Source organism: Plectropomus leopardus, chromosome 12 (genome assembly GCF_026936395.1).
Source record: "Plectropomus leopardus strain MGB_pleo_1.0 chromosome 12, ASM2693639v1, whole genome shotgun sequence".
NCBI classification, from domain to species: Eukaryota; Metazoa; Chordata; class Actinopteri; order Perciformes; family Serranidae; genus Plectropomus; species Plectropomus leopardus.
Window position 1 is genome coordinate 17,598,818 of NC_142187.1, and position 27,940 is coordinate 17,626,757.

The window sequence follows — 27,940 nt, forward strand, 5'->3', positions numbered from 1 at the left end:
TTAAGATCAGCTTGTCAAATTTTACATTGTAATAGTTGACTTTTCAATCCCTGAATGAGGATGCAATGATGGGTTGCAGACCGATAGCAACAAAGGTGTTGGTTTCTGAAGTATTTTTTCCTCATTGTGTAATGTGACGGAAAGAATAAATGCTGCTTAGATTATATAAATCTGTCATCCAACAGATTTTGCCATAAGGTGTTAGTTATCCCTTTAATACCGTGGTTATTGTTGGAAATGTTGCAAATCAGGTAACAGGGCTGTTTACGGCATTATCAGATTTGATATGATTTTGGGATCCATGTAATAAAATACCTCTATTTTTAGGTATTTAAAGTCACGATTGGTAACTTGAATGAAAATAACTTTTTGTCATATTTTATGAAACTGTCACTACATCTACACAGTATAAACTGAGAGAGTTTGAAAAATAACATTTTCCCCTTCATGGTGCTTCTGATTGAATATACTAAAAGCTACCATGCCTGATCAAAAACAACTAATCAGAGTCAAGAAGTCTTTCAATAATGTTAATCAGTGTTCGTGAACAGCGGTTCCAACTGTTAAACTAGGCAGCGCTGAGCAGATATGAATCAGGATTCTGTTACTGCATTGCCTATTTTTTACCTCAGATGTTTTCAGAAACATATTTTAGTGTACTGTTTAGCTGTAAAATGAGAGTTTGCTCCAGCCAGTTGGTGGTGCTTCATTTTGCTCGACTGTTTTCAATATGGAAAACAAACTCTCTAAGTATTTTATTTTTATAAAACGTATCCACAACAGCTAGAATTCACTGACATTACTTTCTGCTTATTTTATCCATGAACAATATCTCAATTGAATTTTCCAGAAAGAAATGACTTCACAACAATATATATTAATATGGTGTTATTAAATTTGTGTTGAGGAAGTTTTCTGTTTATCCTCAAACATAATTACCACAGTGATGCAAGACTGTCCTTCATAATTTAAGGACACCACAGGTTAATGTTTCTTACAAGACATGTTTTTTAATCACCTCTAATATTAAATGACCATTAAACCTCGGTGATATGATTCAGAGCTGTATCAGTTTCAGAGCACCTCATGAATGCAGCTAGGAACAAAACAATGTACCACTGTCAATAAATATCCCTGAGATTGACCCAGGAACCGAAAATAAACTTAAGATTTGCCTGCTATTAGACGCACAATTGGAATTTTTGCCAAGGAGCTCTTCAGGAGTTATGGTTGACTTCAATACTTAAGTTTTCATGTGATATTTTAAAACAAAGAAGCAGATATTTTCTAACACTTTTGCTGACTTTTTGTACCAACGATTTCATACCCATCCGTTTCTTGGCAGTGATCCAAATGCTTGCCACCTAACAATATATATGCAGAAAAATATTGAGACATTTACTTCTATACACCTCCTCCCACTTCACAACTCTGTTCCTCAAAAAACATAACTCAGTGCCTCTGAGTATTTGACAGCGTGCTCCAAAAGCCATACACCAGGTGGAGTGATATACTGTGTAATAGATCATGTCATTCAAGAATGCTGTTAAGTGCAAAAGAAGGTCTGCAAAAACTGTTTGGTTCGAGCTTTTCAAAAACGCGGTTCATTGGAGAAAAGGTCCACCAACCACTGATGTAAAAAGGAGGCTTTCCATTACTGACCAAACCCTTGAAAAGTCTTTTCATCCCCGATGTGTTTCATGTCATCGTTTTGTATAATGGTTGACAGACACTAATAGCAGTGCTGTACAGTGTGAGGGGCTTGTGGCTGGCCACAGGATATGAGCCACAGCTCTGTAGGCTGCCTAATGGATGGAGATGTGGTAGGTTATGGTCAGGGAGACTTTTTGTGCCTTCAATATTATCATCACACATCACCCATCCCATTACCTCCTGTTCTTCCTCCTCTCTCTTTTCCCTGACTATATCTGTCTGTCTTTGACTCTGGCAGCCTCCTCTTTGGCCCTCAGCGATGTCCGTTTCTAATTTCATCTCTCTTGTTTTATTCATTCTTTCATTTTCTCTGCCATCTATTCTGCTTGACCCTCACTGTCTATCCAGACTCTCTCTCTCTCTCTCTCTTTCTCTTTCTCATCCTTCCTTTTCAGTTTTACAGGCTCTCTGCTGCTCCACCCTCCTCACCCTCTCCAAACCCACCCCATCCCCTTTCCACCCGAACTGCTCTTTTCTATGGACACTGCAGTTGTGTTGTTCCGCCTTCAGGAGATGTGAATATCTGCAGTTCTGCATGTTTGAAAACCTCTGGTGGGCGAGAGATTCTCATCACCGCAGCTGTGTGTGTGTGTGTGTGTGTGTGTGTTGGTGTGTGTGTGTGTGTGTGTGTGTGTGTGTGTGTGTGTGTGTGTGTGTGTGTGTGTGTGTGTGTGTGTAAATGCATGCACATGGATTTCTTTGTTTGTGGGCATGTGTGTGTGCGCACATATCTGTGTGTGTGTGTGTACGGCTGGCTTGTGCAGAGTAATCCTGATTATACTCACCTCCCAGTGTCCCATTTTAGGAGAAAGGGAGGCGAGGGATGGGGGAGGAAAGGGGGTGAGAGAGAGAGAAGAGGGAGGAGAGATGTTCTGCCACCACGGCAAACACCCTTCATATGAACAACAGAGTCAGATCAGTGATTCCCCCCAGGCGTCTGCTGCATTGGCAGGCCGGCGGCTCAAGCAGCATTTCGGTCTGGAAACAACTGAGAGTATCATCTCAGCCTGCAAGAGGATTACACTCCTTGAGTGGAGAACCAGCTCTTTCATCATATATACCCCCTCATCTGCACAATTTTTATTCCCTCTGTCCTTTTTCCCTTTTTCTTCTTCTTCATGCATGTTTGCATGTAATAGAGTGTTATGTGGGATCATCATGTTTTGTGTGTTTAGTCTGCGGCTGCTGAGGAGAGCTCAGGATGGAGGGGGACACACGTGGGTTTTCAATGGGATTCATCTAGGATGCTAAGTCCAGTTCTGCATTGTATTGTGATCTATTATCATAAAGGCCCATTAGCATTTAAAGTGCTCCCCCTCAGCCCTCTTGCAGTCTATAGGAGTCAAAGCATTACAGCCTCTGAAGACTGCCGAGTGCTGCCAGATTAATCGTGAATCAGGCTCCCCGAGATCGCCTTTTATGCAGGCTTCTTTCATCCACGTGGCCATTCCCCGCTGAAATGAACTGAAAGATGAATAGGCAACCTGTTTCTTAACCAGGACAAATTATGATTTTTTGCAAGGAAGCGAGTGTTTGTGCGCGTGTGAATCTGTATTTGGGTGACTGAGGGAAATACAAAGAGAGACAGGAAACGAAAACCTGGATTCGTGTTTGTTTGTTTGCATCATATGCATTATGTGTTTGACTTTGTGTGTGTGTCTGCATGCCCAAGTAGTTGTGTGTTTGTGAGCACGCGGGTGCATGAATTGCATATTTGCCCAGATTCGGTTGGCTCCACCGACTGGTTTTGGGCACGAGGCCTGATTGCCCTTCTGCAAACATAACCAGGCCAAAATGTAAGCTCTCCACCTCTTGATACATACAAACACACACAAACACAAAGCTCCAGGGAACAATGCTGGTTGGTCCTTGCCAATGTTCCCCCAAAAGCTGTTGACACACGCAGTGTTTATACACACATGGCGCATTTTTCCATAGGCTGTCTTATCAATTTAACCAGGAGATGAAACATAAGCGGTACTTTTGTGCAGCAGTGTTTGTGTTTGATAAATGATTCATTTGGTGAAAAGTGTGATCAAGGCCATGCCCGCAGTATCTATTTCAAGCAGCAGCTGACTCATCCAGGAGCCTGGCTGAATACCTGTAGCCCCTTTTCTCCTCTCCAGTGAACTGTACTTCGGTGTCCAGCACAGCTATCTGTCTGCTGTTATCTGTGTATCTGCAGAGTGCCAGTCTGCTGCTGTATGATGGTGTGCATTGCATATCTATCTGTCAATAATCTGTCTAATCTATTTAGAATATATTAACAGTGGTAAATTTGCTCAGGCTTGCATTCCTCACAGTAAAATGAAATTTATTTCCATTCGGGACTTTGATGTTAAGACAGCATTGATGCAGGAATCCAGGCGCCTTGGCAACACATTATTTTACCAAGAATTTAATGTAAATTTAATAAGATGGTGAGCTGATGATGAACAATTGTGGTTGATTGTGTCTGACCAAAAATGCCAAACATTTGCTGATTCCAGCTCGAGAAAAATTGAGAATGTGAGAATTTACAGATCAATTTAGAACTGTCAAACAAGACATTTGGAGATGTCACCTCTGGCCAAATTGTGATGGATATTTTTTTTTCTTCTTCTTCTTCTTCTTCTTATTATTATTATTATTATTATTATTATTATTATTATTATTATTATTATTATTATTATTATTATTATTATTATTATGTGTAATTTCATGAACAAATGATCTACAAAGTAGTCAGGAAAGATTCACAATAGTCTTGAAAGTTATTATTAATTGTTGCAAGTCATTTTTCAAGAAAGACTTGCAATCATTTGCTCCTTCTGTCTTCACAAATGTGACCGTTTGCTGCTTAAAGGGGTATTTTGTGGATTTTAAGCCAGCCTGTTTCACAAGAATATGGTTAGTATATTTAAATGAACTGTGGTAAATGTCCTCATGGATTTTGTTGGTTCTATGACTGTTGCTTAAACTATAGATTGTACCTCTGCAGTTTTGTCTGCCCACCACCATGGACACAAAAAGTATAGAAGCGATTGAGAGAGAGAGAGGGAGATGCCCTTTTCTCTCTATATCTCTCTCTCAAACAGAGACCAAAGTCAGATCAAACAACAAAACAAGGCAGTGTTCATTACATATAGGCCACAATTTTGTTAATGTATTGCCTATTTCTTGAGTAAAATGTCTTCAGAAACATATTTTAGTGCACTGTTTGGCTGTAATAAGAGAATTTGTGAAGGGGAAGCAGGCACTATGCTGTTCTTTTCCTGTAAAAAACCGAGGCTAAAAGATCATATTATAAAACTTGTAGCTGATAAAATATGAACTGAGATTCTGTTGCCTATTTTTTGCCTAGATTGTCTTCAGAAATATATTTCAGTTCCCTGTATAACTGTAATTAAAGATAGTTTGTTACCAGTTGGTAACCTTGTTGTTTTCTGTGGAAAAATTGGCCAAGCTCGCATTTATTCGCCGACCAGCTGGAGCGTGTATTGGTCTGATGTGGTGCAGTGCATTCTGGTAATTGTAAGTTTTCTACCTCATGAGCACATGCCACAGCCCTTTTCATCTGCAATCTCTGATCATGTAGTACCAGTATACATGTCTTTCTGCTGCTAAGACAGCCTAGTTTTATGTGAAGACCATCTTTCCAGCAGTGAAATATGAGTTTTAAACAGCTAGTCAGACGACATGAGCATTTCAAAGACATCACCTCAGGCTCTGGGGATTTGTGATGGGCATTTTTATACTGTTTTTTTGACATTTTATAGACTAAACAATTTGAAAATTAATTGAAAGTGAAACACCATTAACTATGCATTTTAGCCCTAAAGAGTGAACAAAAAAAAGACTCATTTTATATTTCTTAAGAAAATATTTAAAATCACACATTGTTTTTGCACAGTGTGGCAGTATCTAAAAATAAATGTGTCCATCCATCCCTGTTTCTCCTGCCTCATTCTAATGATTCAGTCTGAGGTCCACCTACACTCTATATTGCAGCACTGGTAAAGATCTGACTTGAATACGGAGCCAGGCCCCCCCTTCAAGCACACATACACACACACACATGCACACGCCTCGAGCCCGCTGCAGTGGCGTGCTCTAATTAACAGCCAGGGAGTCCATGTAGAAGTAGCCAGCGGGGTGATAAAAAGACCATCTGAACCCTCTCAGGAGAGGGGTGGGGTTGGGGGGAGGGCAGAGGGGAGCAGATGTAGGCCTGGCATATTCCCCGCCTTGGGGGAGCTCACCTCCTGACCTCCCCTATCGATCTCCCCCTTCTCCTTCCTTTCTCTTCCTGCCTGTTTCGTCAATGGACGCACCACTGGCCTCCGCTCAGGTGGATCATTAGCATTGATGAGTTGTAGGAGAGGGGAGGTCGGGGGGGGGTCCCCTCCTTCCACTCGGGTTGGCCGATACCAGAAGGTTTGTATACGAGGCCAGATCACCACCTGAGCTCTAACCACATCATTCAGACTCATCACCAGACTCTCCTCTGAACTTTGATTGCTCTCTTGCCTTTTGTGGCATTTCTCCTCTCCATCCTCCTCTCAGCCGCGCCATCAGCAGCGGCTTGACATTCCTATCTGACGGGGTCTCTCCAAAGCTGATGACTGTGGAACGAGAGAAAGAGAGCGATAGATCCTATCTCCACTCAGCCTCTCATCCCCATCGCAGAGTGTGTGGAAGCAGATGGTACGCGTCTGTCATGTGGTTAGGTAGCAGGGGGCCCGGAGGAGGAGAGGAGCAGAGGAAAAACACACAGACAGTTGATGTGGCCACGGTCTGCGTCTCGGACTGTGCTTGGCTCCAGATTTGTCAGTGATGCCCGGTTTGAGCTTGCAAACTTTAAGGGGGCTTTGTTGTGCTTGACAATCAAGTGGGCTCGTGCGAGTTTGATTTATTAGCCGAGCGAATTTGCCATCTTGGTAATCGCTCTGCTGCTAGGAAAGTAGAATATATAATTATAGTTCCAGGTATGGGGGAGGTGTCTGTGTGTATGTGTGAGAGGGATAGAGTGGTTAAAAGGGTAAGGAGAGGAGGAAGCAGGAGTGCTGATGGATGCTTGATTACGTGTCTGGCCATCTGGACTGTTGTCACCGAGATGCTTAATCCCATTCACCCCAGAAAGTGCGTGTGAATGCGTTTGTGTGTATGTGAAATAGAAAGCAACTGTTTTTCTGCATGCAAACACCTTGGTTTCCCTGGATATGTGTGGACGTGTCTCTGTGCATTGTTCCACACGTCGCACAAATCTGTGAAGATGCTAATAAGAACACAGAAATACAAATATGTGCGCACACACACACACACACACACACACACACACACACACACACACACACACACACACACACATATCCATTGCCCTCCAACGTAATCAGACATATCCAGACGCTATGCAGACACATCCCAGATCGGCCTCTCTAATCGTTGGTACATTTTAACAATTACTGCTAACAAGTCCTTATTACCCCCAGTGCCCTGCCCCTCCTCTTGATCCCAGCTTCTAATTGCTGCTGCTGTTTCTGAGCAGCTCTCTGCATAGTTATTAGACAGGAATCATTACCACCACATAACACAAAGCCACACCATGGAAAACTCACAGTTCACTGCCACCAAACACCTGTGTTTCTGGGTTAGGAGTGTACTGTATGTGTGTATCAGGTTGTGTTTATGTGTGAGGGGCACTTAAGTAGCTCCTGCTGACTGGGCGGTATGTTTATACTTCTTTAGAAACAGCCTGTCTCTCTCACACACACACACACACACACACACACATAAATACACACAGTAAAACCTAGCTGTGTCTGCACTGCCTGCTAGATCACCTAATGACTAGCTGGCTGTGGTGGGAGCGAGCACGCGGCTTTGATGAGGAAGGATATAGTGGCTCCGCTGTCCTCGCCAGTATCTCCACTTTCAAGGGCCTGCAGATGTTAAAGGAGGGAACAGTAGCTCTCACATCAGTGTGTGTGTGTGTGTGTGTGTGTGTGTGTGTGTGTGTGCGCGTGTGTGTGAGCGAGTCCTATGTTTCAGCAGAAGCAGAGTAAAAGGATTCAGTGTATGGCAGGGTCGACTGTGTCTCTGTGCAGGCAGATAAACCGGTCGTTTGTGTTGAGAAAAACTGCAGCTCAACTGTCCTAAAAATAAGGAGTAAACACATTTGTTCATTGTTGTTCCAGTGGATTTGAGCTATAATAAAGTATGAGCAATCCTCACATCATCGAAACCCCCCAGGTCCCCAACCACAACCCTCCGTCAATGTCTGTCTTTACCACCTTATCTGTTTTTAGCCATGCTGGCTCCAGGTGTGGCTGTGTTTGTCGGTTGGACTGCGAGCAGTCCATAATTTTGGTCCTGACTGAATGTGAACTTTTAACTTAATAGACAGTCCCCAACTAATGCATCATAAGGACTTTGGTGATCACCTGAATTTTCCTTTAGCACCACCATGAGGTTATAGTTTGTGGTTTTGATTAAATTAGTAATTCAGTAACTCACCCAGCATTATGTTAAATTTGTGAAGAAGGACTTTGAACTGAAGTGGAAGTGAAACTTACCTTTGCTCTCTTCAAAGCCAGACTTCATTGACAAAATCAGCAATTTTACTTCACTGAACATGGGAGCTGCTTGTCTGCCGATCTCTGGATCAGTTAGTTTGTTTGTGTAATTGTGTGACTTAAGGTTAGTTCAGATTCAAAGTTACACTATAACACAAAGATTTAACTTATCGAGGCAGTGATAAACCAGTAGCTCCTTTTCTCAGCGAGGCAAAATTACTCTTTTTGTCAATGGAGTCTGGCTTGTAAGAGAGAATAGATAGATCTCATTTTCAGTTAAGCTCTGTCTGAAGTGGCTGTCAGTTTCTCACCTATGATTTCAGTTAAAGAATTTTCGCCTTTTTTGGATCCTTTGTTCACCGGTGGCATGCAAGGAAAGCAAAGTTTTATTCAGAAATTCAATGTAACATGGGATGAGTAAATGATATAGAAATGGCCATTTGGGGGGCAAAGTGCTCCTTTAATTTTTCTTAGCACTATGATTAGTTATAATGCATATATACTGTTTATACAGTATATATATATATATATATATATATATATATATATACAATGACATTTCAATCAGCCAACAGGGTTTTTGTTGCTGCCAGCTCCGTTCACTTCTTAATACATTATTTCTCTTCATTCTTTCAGAGGACCTGTTGCCATTTGGCTTCCCCAGTATAGACATGGGTCCCCAGCTGAAGGTGGTGGAGCGGACGAGGACGGCCACCATGCTGTGCGCTGCCAGCGGCATCCCCGACCCAGAGATCTCCTGGTTCAAAGACTTCCTGCCTGTCGACCCCGGCAGCAGCCAGGGTCGCATTAAACAGCTCCGATCAGGTGAGAGAGATGAGGAGTTATCATCAGATTATTTCATGTGAAAATAAGTAAACAAATGGTGCATCTAAAGCTTAGCATCGCTGTCAGGTGAAATCCCCGTTGATCTAAATTTGGTGATTATCGTGTTTTAATTATGATTGAGGGATTACATGCTATTCTCTGAGTTTATCTACATCCTTTGGGGGTGTAAAACCTTTTTAAAGCCAATTTCATAAAAGGATAATTGTGCCGCCCCTTAAGCCAAGAAAAAAAAAATGCTGTGTTTAATAACATTTGGGAGAAAAGATTATAAAAAAGATGACACTTTAAAGGCACACATCTCACCCCATTGCGAATCATAAATATCAGCATACATTTGGACAAAAAGGGAAAACAGGGTCTCATGTACACTTATTACAAGTAAAAAAAAAAAAAGTTTACACACAATTATAAAGTAAACTCACTTTGAAATGAATGCTTAATATAATAATCAATCCACCCCAAAACAGCCATTATATTTTTCTCAAAATCAATAGATACACAGATTAAAGTTTCTTCACATTACAAATTTAACTGATGCTCCTCTTATCTGCTGACCCGCCCAGCCTGAAATTGTGTGAAATGAGCTCGGTGTCTAAAAATCTGAACGCAAGATCGCTTTTCCAGTGACAGTAATAGGGAAAAGAGGGAGGGAAGCTTCTTCTGCTGCTACAGAGAAGAGAAAAAGTGTGTCTGTACAGACAGATCGAGGAGTGAATACAGAAGAATCACATCGTGTGCTTAAGACAGTTTGTTCAGCTTTGTTTATGCTCCTCTGTATAGATGACACAGTGTCTCCTGGAGTAGGCAGACACGTATTTTCTCAGCCATTCTCACACAGACGTCCTCAGGGGGGATGAAAGTGATGGTGAGGCGAAACCATTTTGTTGTTGCTTCATCCATATTCTCTGTGCTCCTCCGTCCTGCCAGCTCTGATATCTCCCCACTGTCGGCCAATATCCTTCACTGATCACTAGTGCCCTCTGTCAACCTTGCGTCTGCGTCTCCGTTCGAGGAGTTTGTCATTACGATGTTAAAACAAATATAAGTCCCACGCTTTCAGATTTTTAGTTATTGTTGCAACACTTGTCAAGTGCGACACACATGCAGTTTACAGTTACAAGTGCCAGATTAAACCACATGAAAATCTTAGTCATTCGTGAAGAACGGGTCTTTGTTTTTACACTGAAGGAGACCAAAGTCTCGTTTTTAGCCAATGAACGTGGATTTCGCTGTCTGACAGCTGTAACTAGCAGAGCTTATCAACTGTAGCTAACTGGCTAACTCATCACTGCTAACTCTGAGCGAGCTGGAAACCCTTTTCTGGCTTTCGGGGTGAAGGACAATACACATTTTTTCATCATTTTGATATGTCCTGTCCATGATTTGGATGGTCATAACAAAAATCAATCAAACAGCAAAGAGTGTTGAAATTGATCAGAGATGGTGGAAGTACCTACTAAATCTGATGCTATGATTTACCTATTTACTTCACATTTGCACTGATAATGCCCTGATATCTGCCCTACAACTAAAAGCAATATGATCATATATATATATATATACATACTTTCTGGCCGTTAATGGATAGGACAGAATTAGTGTGAAAGGGTAGAGAGGCGACAACAGGCAGCAGAGGGCTTAGGCAGGAGTCGAACCCGCTGAGCTACTGGGTGCCCCACAATATGAATATTAAAATGTATCTATCAAACAAAGACAGTTATTTTTATTAAAGGTAACATAGTATGGTATGTTGGTACAGTTCACACCATCACATTAATTAAGAAACTTTAAATAAAAACAGTAAAGGTGGTGCAATAAGGCAAAGTGTATGCGTTTTGTTTTTTTTATGTTCAAATGTAACAAAGTACTACGGAGCACAAGATGTCGAAAAGTATCCTGTTATAATGTTTAACCAAAACTTCAAGCTCCGCTTAAACAGATATTGTTACTAATTTTAAAGCTTTTCTACAGATTTTTGAAATTCTGTTTAGTTTCTAAGTTATTCTTAATTTTATTCTCTTCATTCATTCTGTATATAATTCCCTAAAACAAATAACAGACAAACTCCATTTCAATATCTCTTTTAAAACCTATAGTTTCCAGGCTGTAAAAAGTGGAGGTGTCCAACGCTGCCTTATGAAAAAGTGCAGGGTACGTGTCCCCTGAGTCCCCACCATAAATTACGCCCCTGCCCAGCCTACTCTAAACCACAAACACATGAAAGGGACTCAAATATGCATTTGATGGCTGCATACCACATATTATGCAAAGCTACGTGTCCCGGGCAAAAAGTAAAATGCAGAAGACTTTAAAATAAAGGTGTAGCATTGTTTCATATTTAAAGGTAGAGCTATTAACGTCAGTATTATAGTGAAGCATGAAAAGGAAAGAGTTAGATCTCTTATGTTGTTCTGATTAAATTAATGTTTGAAAAAAAAGACCAACCCCTTCAAACTCTTTATATAATGAGAAAGGCTGTCACAATATCAAATTTAACTACACAATAGTCAAAAGAGTTCAAGAAAACAATATTATTGCCAATATCTATCGAATATTTTTGGGGGAAAAAAATAATGCTATTAGTCAGATTCATCTTTAACTTTATTGTGTGTCTAGTCTCGTTTTTGTCAAATGAATTACAATTAAATTTGAGTGCAGCGAGGTGGAAAGAGAGTCTGTAACCGTAACTGTACAAAAGTGTACAAAAAGAGCAATTACACTTAATGGATGGTGAAAAGGCAACCAGATGGCATTGGGGGAGGGAGACAAAGCGAGAACGGAAATAAATGGAAGCGATTAAAGAGGAGCTGGATTATTTACTATCATATGTGTAATGTTAACATGATATCATTATTTTGTCGTTAAGTATTGTCAGTGGCAGTATATTACAACACCCCTGACATGGAATATTGCTCTGACGACAGGCCCCATGCACATTGCATCAACATGTGGAGACATCTAAGGCTTGTCAAGCCTGCCATGCCTAGTTACGGTTGCTGCAGTACTGTATGCTGATGTGATTGGACAGTCACTGTTTGGGGGAAGGGGTTTAGTGTTTGCAGGTAGCTGAAGGCCATTTTCTGTGCCGAAATCACTTTTAGCTCCCACACCCATTCCTATTTCCAGTAAGCTACTGATGTGTAAAAATGGATACCCACCGCTGTGATGTACAGAATACCTAAAGTGTAATTGCTTCTGTGTAAAATGCTCTGCAGTGGATGTGGGTGGAATAAAGCCACCGGCCACTGCTGCTGCTGCATGGAAGCAGGTGAGACAATAGATGCACTTCTAACAGAGAAAAAGACTCTTAAAGCTACAGTGTGACAGTTTTATAGATACATTACACTAAACACTAAGAAAATGTTTTCTCTGTTCTCTGCTTATCGTAATTTATGAGAACAAATTGGTGGCCTTGGAGCTACAATATAACAATGAACGCCCCTCAAACCTTACCATGCATCCAGAAACTATGTATATTTAGGCATCCCACAATCATCAAAAACCTGGAAAATTAGTGGAATTTCAAAATCACATTTTCCAGACCTGGAAAAGTCATGGAACTAGTAAAAATCTTTGAAAGTTTTGGAAAAAGATGAAAATTTGTTGTGTGTGATAAATTAAATTACATTAATGTAACATCATGGTGAATGTATTATATGTCTTTAGTCAGGTAACGTAGCTCTAGTACACATTGATGTGTGACAACATTTTGGTTGTTTTTATTTGTCCATCACCTACGTTTCTTCATTTTTCTTCCATCTCTTCCGTAATGTCTGCTCTTAAAACATGTCAAATAATTTTTTAGCACTTTTGACTTTGGATGGGGGTGGCATTTAACTTATAATGGCTGAATTTTTTTACTGCTGATTTTTTACATTTTTCACAATTTTTATATTAAACTTAAAAGTCTGGGGAATTTTTATTTTATTTTTATTATTCTTATTATTTTTTCCCGTTTTTTAATGAAGGCATGACTTCTTTAAAAAAATGCCAAATTTATACAATTCAACCAGTAAATGTGAAAACAGTATTTTTTGTTGGATTTACAATATCTCACCATTCTTGAATCATGATGTGGGATGCTGAAATTGTCTTAAATAGAGTCTGATTGATGTTTGATGTGTGAAAAGTGCTGGGCAAGTGGGGCAAGAAAAAAATAAGTAACTTGGGTCCTTGAAAAGTCATGGAAAAGTTTTGAAAGTTTTGAAATTTTGTCCATGACAATGTGTGGGAACCCTGTATCTTCTTTTTCTTTTACTATTTTCTCTCTAGCGCAGTAATTTATTACTATACAATATTTATCATCAGAAGTTCCACTCTGTCTGCTCTGAGACTCATTTTGTCCTCCATAGTGTCACACGGAGACATGACACTGATTCGCTGTACAGAACGTGAGGTCACGTATCACATCAATGAAACACTAGCAAGACAAATGGCACAGTGAGATTCACCGCAGGGTTTAATAGGATTTCAAATCACCAAAAGCATTGCAAAGCTGAACAACAAAACGCAGTGTATAATGAACCAAACACTGCAGCGAAATGACTTGGAGGAAATCAATTACACCTGAGCTAGGCACAAAATAGCGTCGAGATGTGTTATGGATGAAACACTCCTTTAAAATCTGTTTAATGGGGGCACCTTCCAAGCAGCGCCTCTGATTTAGTGGACGGCTGCCAGCTCGCCTTGGACTGCAGCCAGGGATATGTTTTGGGCCACAATTATTGTTTTCTCTCTGTCTTTCCTTTTCTTTCTCTGCTGGGTCTTGGAAATATTTTTATGGCCCGTACGGGTCAGGATGAAAAATGATATTGAGAATGACTGCACTGAAATCCTGCAAAAGACGACTCTTAGCCATTTCACAGCCCGTAAGAATCCATCACCCGTGGTCTACTCCCACTGCAGATAACTGTCCAAACGGTGGTCACTGACAGTTGTGAACACAACTACATTAAACCTGCACACACACACACACACACACAAACACACACACACACACACACACACACACACACACACACACACACAGTCCCATTTCCTGAGGGTACAAAGTATATGGAAGCCCATTTCTGCCAGCCTAATGAAAATCCAAAGATCCCATAAGTCATTATAATAAGAAACTTTCTCAAAACAATGACTTAGTATCTCAAAAGAATTGCATAGTGTCTCAAAATAACAAGATAGAATCTCATAGTATTTGCTTGGTGGTTTAAAAATAATGAGTTAGTATCTCATAATGCCTTATTTATCTCAAAATTATCAGGTAATATCTCAAAGTAATTGCTGGGTATTTTAAAATAATAAGAAACCTTTTCAAATTTTGACTTAGTGTCTAAAAATATTAATTAGCATCCCAAAATTCCCACAGTATCTCAAAAAGACTGATCTTAAAAACAAATAACTAGTATCTCAAAAAAAAAAGCTTAGCATCTCAAAAATACTTAGAACCTCAAAATAATGAGAAATATACTCAAACTTGTGACTTAGTATCTCATAATGACTCTTTTATCTCAAAATAATGAGAAACTTCCTTAAAATAATGATTTAGTATCTCCTAATGACTCTTTTATCTCATAATATTGACTTACTTATCTCAAAACAATGGCTTTTCTCAGAATATTGAGAAATGTTCTCAAAACTATTTCTTACCTGTCTCAAAATAATAATAATAATAATAACAATAATAATAATAATAATAATCAGGAACTCAAAATAATGACTTATTTATCTCAAAATAATGACATGGTGCAACTCAAAATGCTGAGTTACTTATTTCAAAATTATGAGAAACGTTCTCAAAATAATGACTTAGTATACTATAGTTTCTCCTCATTTTGGCGTACCTAGTCAATATTTTTCGGAAACCTGCTCATTATTTTGGGAAAATAACTCATTGTTTTTGAGATACTACTGTAAGTCATTTTTTTCTAAGAAAGTTTCTCATAAAAATTGACTTACTGGATCTTTTTTTTTTTTATCACACTGCTTTAAATGGGCTTCCGTACGAAACATATGGCACAGTATACAGCTGAACTTTTTCTGACATCTTTATACCTCTACCAAAGCATCCATCCATTTCTCCATGCCATCTGCTGCACCAGTTAAGATGTGCGTGAGGAGAACCATGACAAGCTATCTGTCGATCGCTGACATTTGGGACTGAGATCTGGAGAGTTTACCTAAGCACTTAACAGCCTTCGTAGACCTACACTCTAACAGATGGCATGCAATATGGAGCCAGGGGTTGACTGCTGGGTAATGGATGGACCTGTCTAGCCCAAGAACATTGATGTGATCAAAGGTTGTGGTTATGGTAACGGTCATGGTTCAGGTCACTTTTATCTAAAGCACAAAGGGAAGTGATTAAAACATAAAGACACCGTTTAGGTTCTTTTAATCAGTCTTCTAGTGTAACAGAGATATTCTGACTAACCACAAAAATGCATTTGTTCAGGTATCCGTCAAAATTTGTTACAACAGTTTTTCTCTCATCTCAAAATTGTTGCCTGTGCATCACTGAATGCCTCCGCCTCGCAGGTTATTTTTGGTCCTGTTTGTTTGACATCTGTTTTGGAGATATCCTGCTGACTAACAGACAGACAAACAATGAAATTTGGTTGGAAATTGGGACACCGGCCAAACAAACAAACAAACGATTCGTTTTTGGTGAAGATCCAGGATGTTATTTTTAAAGGATTTCTTAAAATGGCGACAAAGACAAATCCTTTTAGAGATCATGTCTCTTAACTGACAGAACATGTGGAGTTACTGTCCATGCCGTGATTTGTTATACTTGTATACTTGCTTTTCTAGTTTTTTGAATGTCTGTTTTCTCTTTTTATGGATGGAGAAGAAATTAGGGCACAGATAAATCTGCAAAAGATTTTTGAAGGGCAGCTTAATGATTAATTTCATCATCGATTAATCTGCTGATTACTATCAGAATTATTCAATATTTGACAGATAATAGTGAAAAATGCAATGTCTTACAGCCGGGGCGACCATCTTCATATTTCTGATTTTGTCTGATCATCAGTCTGAAACTTACTTAAATTAAAATCACTGTTATATAAGACTAAAGTAAACAGCATATTTACATTTGACAAGTCTGAACCAGTGAATATTTGTCAGCTTGCTTAAAAAATGACCTAAATGATAACTAATCACTAAATTGTTTTAGATTTTTAATGTTTTGTGGACTAATTGTTTCAGGTTTCTATTTCATTATTACAGGGTATACTCAAAACCAAAGTTATTTGAAAAATCTGGTTTTATTTTTAAAGTTCCTCCTCTTTATGTCTTCTAATGGTTTACATATAACTTTACACCTTTGCTTCATTCATATGCGTGGATCTGTGAATATGCAAATTAGCTGATCTCCTTTGCTCTGCTCATCAAACACACAAACCTGTTTGCAACATGAGCCTTTTGCTTAATTATGTTATCAAAGAGCTTATAATGTGTTGCTAATGTTGGATAAAAAAACGTTCCACATCGTCAGCTCTTACAAGTTGAAGTACAGTTGTAACTGAACTTGCAAAATGCAGATTTTTAAATGCTGCACCTGGTTTCCCCTTTGTGATCAGCCAAGTTGCCAGAAGAAAATGTTTGCATTGTGAGTTTATGCAAAACACGCGTTTGTACATATCATATCAGCAAAAATGATGCAGTATATGAGCTTGTCATCTGGAGGAGATGCTGGATGGTGTGTCATCCAGTCGTGATGCCTTCTAAGTTACAGACCACTGCAGAACACTTTTTTGAGCGAGTCATCGCTGTTTTTCCTTTGGCTTTTTAGCCTCGAAAGACAGTGTTTTGTAGGGACCTGCCACTGTCCTTCCACCAGGGATAGTGACAAAAAATGTGATTGTTCTTTTACAGAGACACTGCTGTGTTTTCAACAATGATTGTGCCACTGAGACATCAGTGGCTTTCCCAGTCATGACTGTGCCATCAAAACTGAGATTTTAAGCCCAAACATGATCTCTTCATTACCCCAAGTGGCTTCTGTGCCTTAACCTATCCACTCATTAACCACAGCACTGTTGAAATGTAAAGTTTCAACATATCCACTACATAGTAAATGTAACATATCTGTGGTTTGCAGAAACGTGTAATGACAACAATTTTTCCGCTGATTGGGTTGTTGTGGTGTAACAAACCCTGGCTGTCAGGATGTGTATTTTTGAGATTGTCATTGGTACAAGGAGGAAACGCTCAGCCATGGCGACTGCTTATGTCTTGTAGCATATAAAAAACAACATATGTTCGGGTTAATGAGGTTGAAAACTTGATATTTTACGAGGGGCGTTTTTAATATTGCTGTGCTCACTGCAGAGGAACCTTGAAATTAAAGCCAGTGTGCATGTGATCTCCTTTGATCATAACTTTTAAGCTGTGTTAAATGAACTGTATTATGGTAAAAATAGCGCCTGTCTCTCTTTACCGTTACTAAATGTCCCGTCCCAGTTAAAAGTTAATGTCTCACCTCGTGGGAGACCAGAGTCCAGGTGATCTGTTTGACCTAGATGTTCTGGCCGAGCTGTCAGGTTAGTATTATCTGTTGTCATCTGATCGGCCGAGTCTCAGCCCAGCAAACATTATACACCATCCGCAATTTCACAGCAGCTCAATTTACTGAAGTCACATCTCATTCTGGGTCTGTCAGCAGACTCACTGACAAACTGCGCCCCCTCCTCTTCCCTGTTATCTTACACTTTCCCTTTTTACAGCTTTTTGTCCTGCTTTCTTCACACCGACTGTCATTATATTTGTCCACTGCCAGTTATCTGTCTACGCCATGTGTTTATGTTCAAATGCGCTGACCTTTATTTGCTCATATACACAGAACACCTGTCTATTTCCATGTATGGTAACGACATGTTTTGCATAAAAGAAGATTTCAATCGCCCATTTCAAATTTGTGCTGATGGTTAGCCATATGAGCCGCTTCCAGCTGTCAGATGAGTTCTTGTTTGCAGAGCTCCACCTGTCCAGCTCCATCTCTCCTCCGCTCCGTCTTTCCCTCGCTTCTCCCGCTGCCTCCACCGCTTTCTGGAGAGGAGGCTCGCCTTGTAGAGCAGATAATTTATTCCTGTTTATCTCCCAACTCTGCCCCGTACCACGGGGAAATGAGAGATGGAAAAATAGAGAGAAAGAGGAGGGCACGAGCTGTTTTCCTTTCATGTAACTGCAGAAGACAGCAAATGGATGACAGCCTCAGCTAGCAGGGCCTCTCAGCTCACTAAACACACTCAAACACACAGAGCACATACTTGTGCCCTCGCTGTGTGTAACAAGTAATACTTTCCCTCCTCTGAGCATCCAAAAAAACGTGTTGTTTAAACTTCTGCATATTCTGATCAGCTATTGTGTGAACTGTGAATCACACAAACACACACATACACACACACACACACACACACACACACACACACACACACACACACACACACACACAGACTGTCTCTGTGGAACCTCTTAGTGCTTAACTGGCCGAGTTTTTGAAATTTAATAATTGAAAGCTTTTTTCGCCATTAGGCGACGCTGTGAATGTGTCTGTAGAGATGGAAAGTAACTAGGAAGTACATTAAAGGTCCAGTGTGTAAGATTTATGTGCATCTATTGGCAGGGATGGTATATAATATTCATTACTATGATATTGTCAGTGTTTAATCACCTGAAAATGGGAGTTGGTAGTTTTCTTGTCACCTTTGAATGAGCCATTTATATGCATATACAGAGTCCGCTGTGTCAATTCTACATTTACCCAGAACGGACAAATTAAACACCGGCTTCAGATAGAGCCATATATATTTTTGTAGCAGCCATCATAGTTCTCATACACGCTTGGCACAGAGGAGAAGTTTTTGTACTGCAGCCTCACAGCTGGAGGCACACTGGACCTTTAAGTGTTAGATTTAGTTTCTAGGTACTTCTGCTTTCCTTGAGTAAAGTGCTGCATCTGGTGATCATTTCCATTAGTCAGCCTGTTATTTTCCTTTTTTGTCTCTCTTTTTTCTTTTTTTGCCTTTCTGTTTTATTGTTGATAGTAAGAGAGAGACAGGAAGGGCAAGGAAGAGAGGGGACATGATGTGCAGCAGAAAATGTCAGAAAACAGATATCTCCAGAAACCAGGGTGACGTTTTCATGTCTATCTCTGCCTGACTAATGGTTCAAACTCCAAAGATACTCAGTTTACAATGATATTAAATAGATATCAGCTAGAAATCCTCAGAGAATGCTCAGCATTTTGGATTTAAAAATGACTAAATGCAATCATTGATTGATTATTAAAAGTGTTATCAATTCATTCTCTTTCTCTATCAGCTTATCAATAAAATTATTTGCAGCTTTATTTTAAATAAACTCAGGGTCTAGATAATATCTTATCTGGAGGCTTTTTTGGAGGTTTTTGCCCTTTTTGCCTTTTTTTTTTTCACTTTTTATTTTTACAACCAACTGCATTTTTAACATGTATCTTGTATATCATGCGGATAGTTTTATGGCTGTGTGCTGCAATTTTGAGGTATTTACCATATATACATATATATATATATATATACAGTCATGGAAAAAATTATTAGACCACCCTTGTTTTCTTCAATTTCTTGTTAATTTTAATGCCTGGCTCAACTAAAGGTGCATTTGTTTGGACAATTATAATGATAACAACAAAAATAGCTCATGAGAGTTTAATTTAAGAACTAAGAACTATTCATTTTCCATGGTTTTCTTGATAATAACCAAAATTACTTAAATTCTTACATCAATAGCTATGGCATTGCACCGCCAAAAACACTACTTTCAAGCATTCCATGTTTTCTTTTCTGTTTGCTTTAAACACATGATACACACAAGAGTTAATACTTGATTGCATAACCATTGTTTTTGATGACTGCAGACATGCGTCTTGGCATGCTCTCCACCAGCTTCTGACATTGTTCTGCTGTCACAGCAGCCCATTCCTGTTGGACAAATTCAAACAAATTTTCTTTGTTTTTGGGCTTGTGGTTCTCCATTTTGAGTTTGATGATTTTCCACAGGTTTTCAATTGGATTAAGATCTGGTGATTGAGCAGGCCAAGGCATGGTGCGAATGTTGTGGTTCTCCATCCAGGCTTTAACTGACCTTGCCGTGTGGCAAGGGGCATTGTCTTGTTGGAAAATCCAGTCATTCGAGGCAGGAAAGAGTTTTCCAGCTGATGGAAGAAGACTGTTTTCAAGGGTAGTCCTGTACATGACCTGGTTCATTCGGCCTTCACACAATTGCATTTGCCCTGTTCCACTCAGACTGAAACAACCCCAGATCATGACTGATCCACCCCATGTTTTACTGTAGGGGCAAGACAGTCTGGGTTGTAAGCTTCTCCAGGCTTCCTCCTAACCAGTAAGTTGGCTGGAGTGGGCATCAATTCAAAATTGGATTCATCACTGAAGAGAACCTTAGCCCAATCATCAACAGTCCAATCCTTGTGGTCTCGAGCAAAGAGTAACCGGCCTTCCTCTGCCTTTCATTGATGAAGGGCTTCTTGCGTGCTCTGTGTGACTTCAAACCAGCTTCAACAAAGTCGGTTTCGAACTGTCCTTGCGGAACAAGTCACATTTCTCGACAGTGCCCACTCATTTTAAGGTCCCTGGAGGTCTGACGACGATTCCTGACACAGGAACGGATGAGTGCACGGTCATCTCGTGGGGTAGAAAGAGCGTTTCCTGCCACGGCCAGGTAGCAATTTGGTAGTGCCATGTTCAGCTTGTTTTTTTTGTTGTAATGAACGGCTGTCTTGGAGATCTTCAGTTTTTTAGCTACCTGTCTCTCCAATTTGCCAATTTCCAGCAGTGCCAAGATGGCTGCCTTTGTGGCTTCACATAATTCTTTTTGTTTTAGGCATTATGTGAGAGCTGACAACTTCTGAGTTGTGCTACGGCTTGAATGTAAGCAGGAAACCACTCTAGGCCTTTGCATGTGCAGTGCTGCTTGTGACATGAAATGGCCTCTTATATACCCTGGGAATCAATTAAGCTTAAGAATGTCAAATAGGACATAAAGTATTATGTGACCAGCTGCATTTTTGTTGTGTTCATTGTATTATCGTTTAGTGGTACCAGATATTAGAATGAACAAGAAATTGAAGAAAACAAGGGTGGTCTAATAATTTTTTCCATGACTGTATATATATATATATATATATATATATATATATATATATATATATATATATGTATATGTAGTTCTTACGAAAGTGGCGCTACATCATTTTGTGTGTGTGTGGGTGTGTGTGTGTGTGTGTGTGTGTGTGTGTGTGTGTGTAATTCATTTGAAATTACACTTTAATTTTAAACATACTGCATACTGAATGCATAATTGATAATAATGCTAATAATGCATTTATATATGACAGGTGCAATAACTTTACAGGCTGAAAGGGACGATTCTGCATGATATTTTAATGTAATCTTTTATATGGCACTTCTGTACTTTATGTTTTTAATGAACGCATAACTTTTGCTCATAATTTTTAAATTAAGCTTTTGCTTCATGCTGAGGTAAAACACTTGAACATCTCTTCTTCTTGTGCGGGAAAGGGCAGAGCATGCTATATCTTCTGCTTCTCAATATATCTCCATACATCTCTCACAAGCCAGATCCCCTCTATCAGTCACACAGAAGATCTGATACAAAACACTATGCTATATATCACACTTAAACCAGCTCTGTGTGTGTCTGTGAGTGTGTGTGTGTGTGTGTGTGTGTCTGTGTGTGTGTGTGTGTGGGTGTGTCTGTGTGTGCGTGTGTGTGTGCGTGTGTGTGTCTGTGTGTGTGTGTGCGTGTGTGTGTGTGTGTGTTTCGTGAGTTTGGAGTTGTGTCTTTTTCCTCTCCTCCTGCAGCAGACTGTAATCCATGGTTTTGTGCCTTCTCCTCAGGCTCCATGTCAAAGTCAGTTTCAGATGAGATGAATGTGACAGAGCAGGCTGAAAGAGCAAAAAAAAAAAAAAATCACTGCTGGTAATTCAAAAGGCCGTTAGCAAAAAAAAAAAAAAGAAAGAAAACAAAAGTAAGAATAGCACCCTGTGAAACAAAAGAATACCTGTGCGCTGTGTGTAATATAGCACGTTTAGGGAGACACTGTTTATCACCGTGGGATCAGGGTAGGAGGATAAAAATTGAGGAAGTAAAAGAAACAAGTTGAGGAGTTAAAGAGCATTGTCGGGTTGTTGCCGTGGGGTAAAGCTTGCCAAGATAGAAACAGGCTTTCTTCACGGCTGCAGGAGAGGAATCACTAGCTCATAAAGAGGTGTACAACAAAAGGTCCTTTAAGTGTCATCTAAGTTTATAAAAAGTCATTTTGAGTCTTGTTTTTTGACTTCCAAACTTTTTGGGGGGAATTTCTCATTTTTGAATGTGTTGCTGAGCGCGCAGAAAGAAATACATGGTTTCTATATAAGAACCCATTCAGACTGTGCCTCACAGATATAACAAAACTGACTTTATTGGATGTGTTGCAGCAATAGAAGAGAGGATACCCCAGGGTCAGAATAAAACAGAGACAGACCAACAGCAAAACATCTCAGGATGAAAAGAAGAGGATGCAAAGGAAGACTGATAGCAGCAGAAACATTTTCAACAAAACATCTTTATTCCTCTCTCTCTCTCTCTCTCTCTGTCACTTTCTGTCTTGCAGGAGCTTTACAGATCGAGAACAGCGAGGAAACAGACCAAGGAAAGTACGAGTGTGTGGCCACCAACTCCCAAGGCGTGCGCTACTCCTCCCCTGCCAACCTGTATGTTCGAGGTAGGACCTGAGCCCAGAAACGCACCTCGCACAGACACACACACACACACACACACACACACACACTCACAAAGACACACAAACACACAGAGACAAACACACAGAAACTATTAAGGTGCTCTTGGTATAAACAATTTTCATTTCTGTGCTTTTAAACAAGTATTACTAACCCATCCATTGTCTACAATACATGTTGAACCTGTTGTTTGGTATTTCTCACAACCACCCTTAACAAGTCCACCTTAAACCTCGGTGCGAGCCCCCACTGTGGCGTCAAATTTAACATAAAGTCGGGAACACACCTTGGTTTAACTGCATGGAAGCATCACTGATTTGTCTACTAATATGGCTTCTATACAAGAGGCAGATTAAGAGGAAAATGTTGCACAAAAGATGCACAGATTTGGATTGATTTGAGTGAAATTGGTAAAAAATAATAATAATAATAATAAATAATCTAAAGTATGTTTATAATTAATTAATGGCATAATTTTGCACCCACATGATCCGTGTTTAAGTGATTCTCTGGACTGTGGGTGCTGCTGGTGTATCTATCAGGCTGAAAGACCACGACCAATGTTCAGATTTATAAGTTCCAGTTTCTATGTTAAGTGGGATTTTCAGAGGAGTGAGAATGATGGTGAGCGTGTGTGTGTGATGCAGTGGAGCGAGTGGCTTTGCGCTGGCCGTTTTTATTCTCTCTGTGTTTCCCCGTTCTCTCTCTCCCCCCCTCACGTCATTGTGTTCTGCATCAACCCCCTCTCATCCCTCAGAGCTTCGAGAAGGTTGGTGTGCTCTTTCTTTTCTTTTGTTACTCCTTTGTTTCAGAAAGCTTCACTTATTGAAACAGAGAGAAACAAAAAAAAAAACATTTTAAGGACACCGGAGTAGATTTAAGGTGAAATGATATTGTCTCCAAAAAAATATGAAGAGAGTTGATTTCTCTAAAGCTGCTACGTTGATGAAGTGGTCTGCCTACGCAGCAGAGTGCATTGACTGCATTGTGAGGCCTTGTGTGCAGAACCCTTGGTATTGCCTTCACTCCCCGATCAATGTTTTCTGCATGGTATGATCTTGTTGTCATGGAGACCCAAGAATTGGAAGATTAAAAAGAGGCGATGTTTGCATGGAAGGAGTGAGAGAGAAAGAGAAAGGAGCACCGCTTGCATGTGTGTTGACTGACGGACTGACACAAGAGCATGGCACAGTGTGTGTTCACGCCTATTGATATGCGCGCATTGTGATATTATTGAGCTTGCTGTCTTGTCATGTCTGCCTACTGTCTGTTTTTTTCTTCTTCTTCTTCTTCTTTTGTATCACATCATGTGTAACGCTGTGTCACGGCTCTCATGTCATCACATCTGCTCATATTCTGCACTTGTTGCATTGAGTGGAAATCTTGCACTCGCAGTCACGCTTGTATGTGCCCGTCTGTGTTGATGTCATTTGTGCTGTGCAGGTTTGCAGGAGAAGCATCAGTTATATTTGGCTGCGTTCATGCTTTAAACTCAAGATGGCGAGAAAACCATCACATCACTTTGTGGTGGGAAGTAACAAAGTATATTTACTCAAGTACCTAAACACAAATTTGAGGTTCTTGTGCTTTACTTGAGAATAATACTTGTACTCCACTACAGTTTAGAAGGAAATATTGTACTTTTTATTTTGCTAAGTAAGATTTTGCATATAAAACATAGTCTGACCTTATAAAACAGGTGCATTATAATAATGCATTAGGATGGATAAGACCAGTTGTTTTCAATAATTTTGAAATTTTTTTTTTCCTTTTAGCTCACCTGTTTATATTGTGTTAAGGCCCAAAGTTACTTATATTTAAGGGCGGGGCCACTTGAGTGACAGGCTCACAGCTGATAGTGTCCTCAGTCTCAGTGTCCAAGATGGCAATGGCCCAAACTGAGGTTGAAGCTTCAAAACTGCAGTCCACAAACCTGTGCGTGATGTCATGGTAGCTATGCCCATTATCGATTCAGTCTGTGGTAAAAACACAGAAAACAAATGTAAATGTGAAGGTGACTGCTAATGTTAACAATTGCGGTAAAAACAGAAATATTTAATATAAAATATGGTTTATCGAATTTACATTTACATTTTTATTGAGCTTATTATAGCCTAATTATTTTAGGAATCATACATGACTGACATTTTTTAAATTACCAAAAAAAAATTCACATACCCCCATCTGAGAAACACTGTATTAGACTACACATCAGTGTATAAAATAGTTCAAATAAACTCCACCTTGACAACTGGAACAATAAAATGATACACATGCACATATGAATGCATCAGTGGAAACTATACATTAATGTTATATACAGTAGTGTTGTCACGGTAATGGAATATACAACTTCTATACAATACCTTGAATGTTATTGATATTCAATATCAGTTTCCATTGTAAATATTTTATTAAAAGATAAACATAAAGCTATAACATGGTGACAGTGTATTTCCTTTTCTTGGTTAGAAGCAGAGGATAAAAGAATGACTATGGTCAAAATTAACAAGAGAGAGCAGGTCAGTGCAGTTAGGTCGGTGTGTCAATATTGCAAAAAATGAGTATGAAAACTGTTTCAGATATTCAGATAATTATTCGATATGTAACGATAAATCCATATTTTTTCAAACACTACTGCAACACTCTCTTTGTGTATTTGTGTGCTTTTACGCTTGATACTTTTCATACGATGTAAAAAAAAAAAAGAATAATTCAATACATTGCTCCTCTATCAAATTAACTAACTTTCATTAAACTCCATTTTAACTCGAAAAACCAATGAATATTAAGTTAAAAAACAAAACAAAAAAAAAACTACATCACTACTCACTCAATTCAGTACTCTAAGGGCTTTTACTGGTACAGCCTCACTTGCTCTGGTACAACCAGTAGCTCATGGCAGCTGTTGCTATCTAGCTTTAGCACTCATTAGCTTGATATTGCTGACATTTCTTAGTCAGTTCATTGATTTTATGACCCGTGACATTTTATTTTAACATTTAGCATTAACCTGTAATGTCCATTTGTGGCTGAAGTCAAGTGAAAATGAAAAAAAATGTCCCTTTAAAGGGGAACAACGCCCATTTTTAAAATTCAAAGGTGTTGTTCCTTTGGTGTAAGACCGTCCAAAAACATTAGCAAACATCAACAACTCTCTCCCAAATCCAGAAATAGAGTTCTGACTCTCAAATTTGTGATGTTATCGAAAGTCTGGAGCTGCTCGATGGACGAATTGGGAAAGATGTTCTGGATAAAAGTGTTCATGGGTACTGTTTCAAAAATGAGAACACTACAACAGAATAAAGCTCCTTTGGGTCTAAAAACATAAAAGAGACAGCCTGTGAGTACACAAAATCTGGCTCCCATTGATTGTCTATGGAGCTATAGACTTTATACTTGGTGACATCACAAGTTTTGAGACTTTCTTCTCTGGTTTCTGCCTTTTGAGAATTGCTCATGCTCACAAATATTGCTTGAACTTTCCTAGACCATAGGAGTAACATTTTGGAATTCTTAATTTAAGTATATAAGTACTTTTTTTCTCAAAAATTATTATGTAATTTAATATAACTGATAGTGTCAGTGGAGGACTTCCACCTGTAACTGAGTATTTTTCCATGTGTTGTTTCACCACAGCTCAGACTGAAAGTAAAGCATCAGTTTATATACAGGTAAAGCAATATGCCAAAGCTACTGTACAGCCCGTGCTGTATTTGTGGCTGTTGCTATCTTCACCAAACACTCCGACACGCCTCTATTGACTGACATTTGAAATTAATCATATCCATTCACATTTTTAGATATGGAGGGGATATTAATGATTCCCTCTTATTACAGTGGATAATGAAATCAGTGTCCTTGAGACAGACTGGATGGTGCTGCGTAAATGTCAGCTCAGTGACGGTGCTGAACGGGTACATAGCAGCGCGGCGATACAGCCGTAATCCTTATGGCTGTGCCAAGGTCTCCCCTGCTTGTAGCCTCCAGACTCCCTGCAGAGGACGGGACTAATGATAGCTCCCGCTAATAAAGATTGAAGCTCCTGGCTCTCACTAACTGTATAGAAACTGGAGGGGAATCATGCGGCCCAACTCGATTAACTTAAAGCTAGAGGCTCTGTGAGCATGTGAAGGATTATCCCTTGTTATGAGCTCACTTTATTGTAAAGTGCTCGGCTACGTGTCTGCAGCGGATTCTTCAGTCTTTTGTCTCTTTTTTTTTTTTTGAAATACTGCTGAGTTCAGGTTTCAGATTACTAAACGATCATCTTGAGTCTTCACCTTCATCCTGTCTCTCATATTACCAAACTAATACATATGCTTAATTAATTGTCCTTTTTTGGTCATATAAAAAGTATAAAATAACCGACTGAATGGAAGTGATGTTGTGTCATGCTGCATTGCACTTGCTGTGTCTGTCTTGTGCATGGAGCTGTCATGGATGCAGTCTGTCTGTCTGTCTCTCTGTCTCTCTGTCTGTCTGTCTGCTTATCTGTCTGTCTGACTGTCTGTCTGTCTGTCTCCAGCATGCTCAAATGAGGAGATGCCTGCCTAATCATGTCTGTTTTCTAACAGATCTACCTGTTTTTGTCTCTTTGTCTCTTTCTTGTCTTCAACTTCTGTATCCAATTCTGGGTATCTTCCAATATTTTTTTCTACAAGTATTCCAGATGATTTTCACTTTATCTGTTATTCATGAAATGATAGTGACGTCACAGCAACCTTTTTTTTTTCTTTTCTCAATTTGTTGAAATCATGCAAAAAATGTTAACTTCTATCCAATTGTCTCTAGATTCTTTGAGTAGGGGGATGTGGCCCATGAAGATTCCAAGTAATCAGGTTACACATTAAGGAGTGGAGGTTATGCAGCAAATTTACCCATATTTGTTTTTTATTTTATCTTTATTTCAGTTGTTTGTTTTTTATATTATATATATACTAGAATTACTGTTGGATTTCCAAGTCGTCTAAAGAAAACTCTCATAGAGAGGCAAAGGCCCTCCGCCTCTCGTTTCCC

At 39.5% G+C, this 27,940-nt stretch overlaps 1 protein-coding gene across 10 annotated transcripts in view; it reads left to right on the forward strand.

The window, feature by feature from the left end:
• Nucleotides 1-27,940, forward strand: part of ptprsb (protein tyrosine phosphatase receptor type Sb) — a 99,592-nt gene that overhangs the window by 29,600 nt on the left and 42,052 nt on the right. For 6 of the 10 annotated variants that reach the window (XM_088085343.1, XM_088085344.1, XM_088085345.1 and 3 more), the window contains exons 5-6: nt 8,904-9,092; nt 22,795-22,905. In XM_088085343.1, the coding sequence (XP_087941469.1) occupies nt 8,904-9,092; nt 22,795-22,905 (300 nt within the window). Of the gene's footprint in view, nt 1-8,903; nt 9,093-22,794; nt 22,906-23,678; nt 23,691-27,940 lie in introns of all 10 variants that reach the window. The other 4 variants (XM_088085341.1, XM_088085342.1, XM_088085346.1 and 1 more) reach the window with 1 other exon arrangement.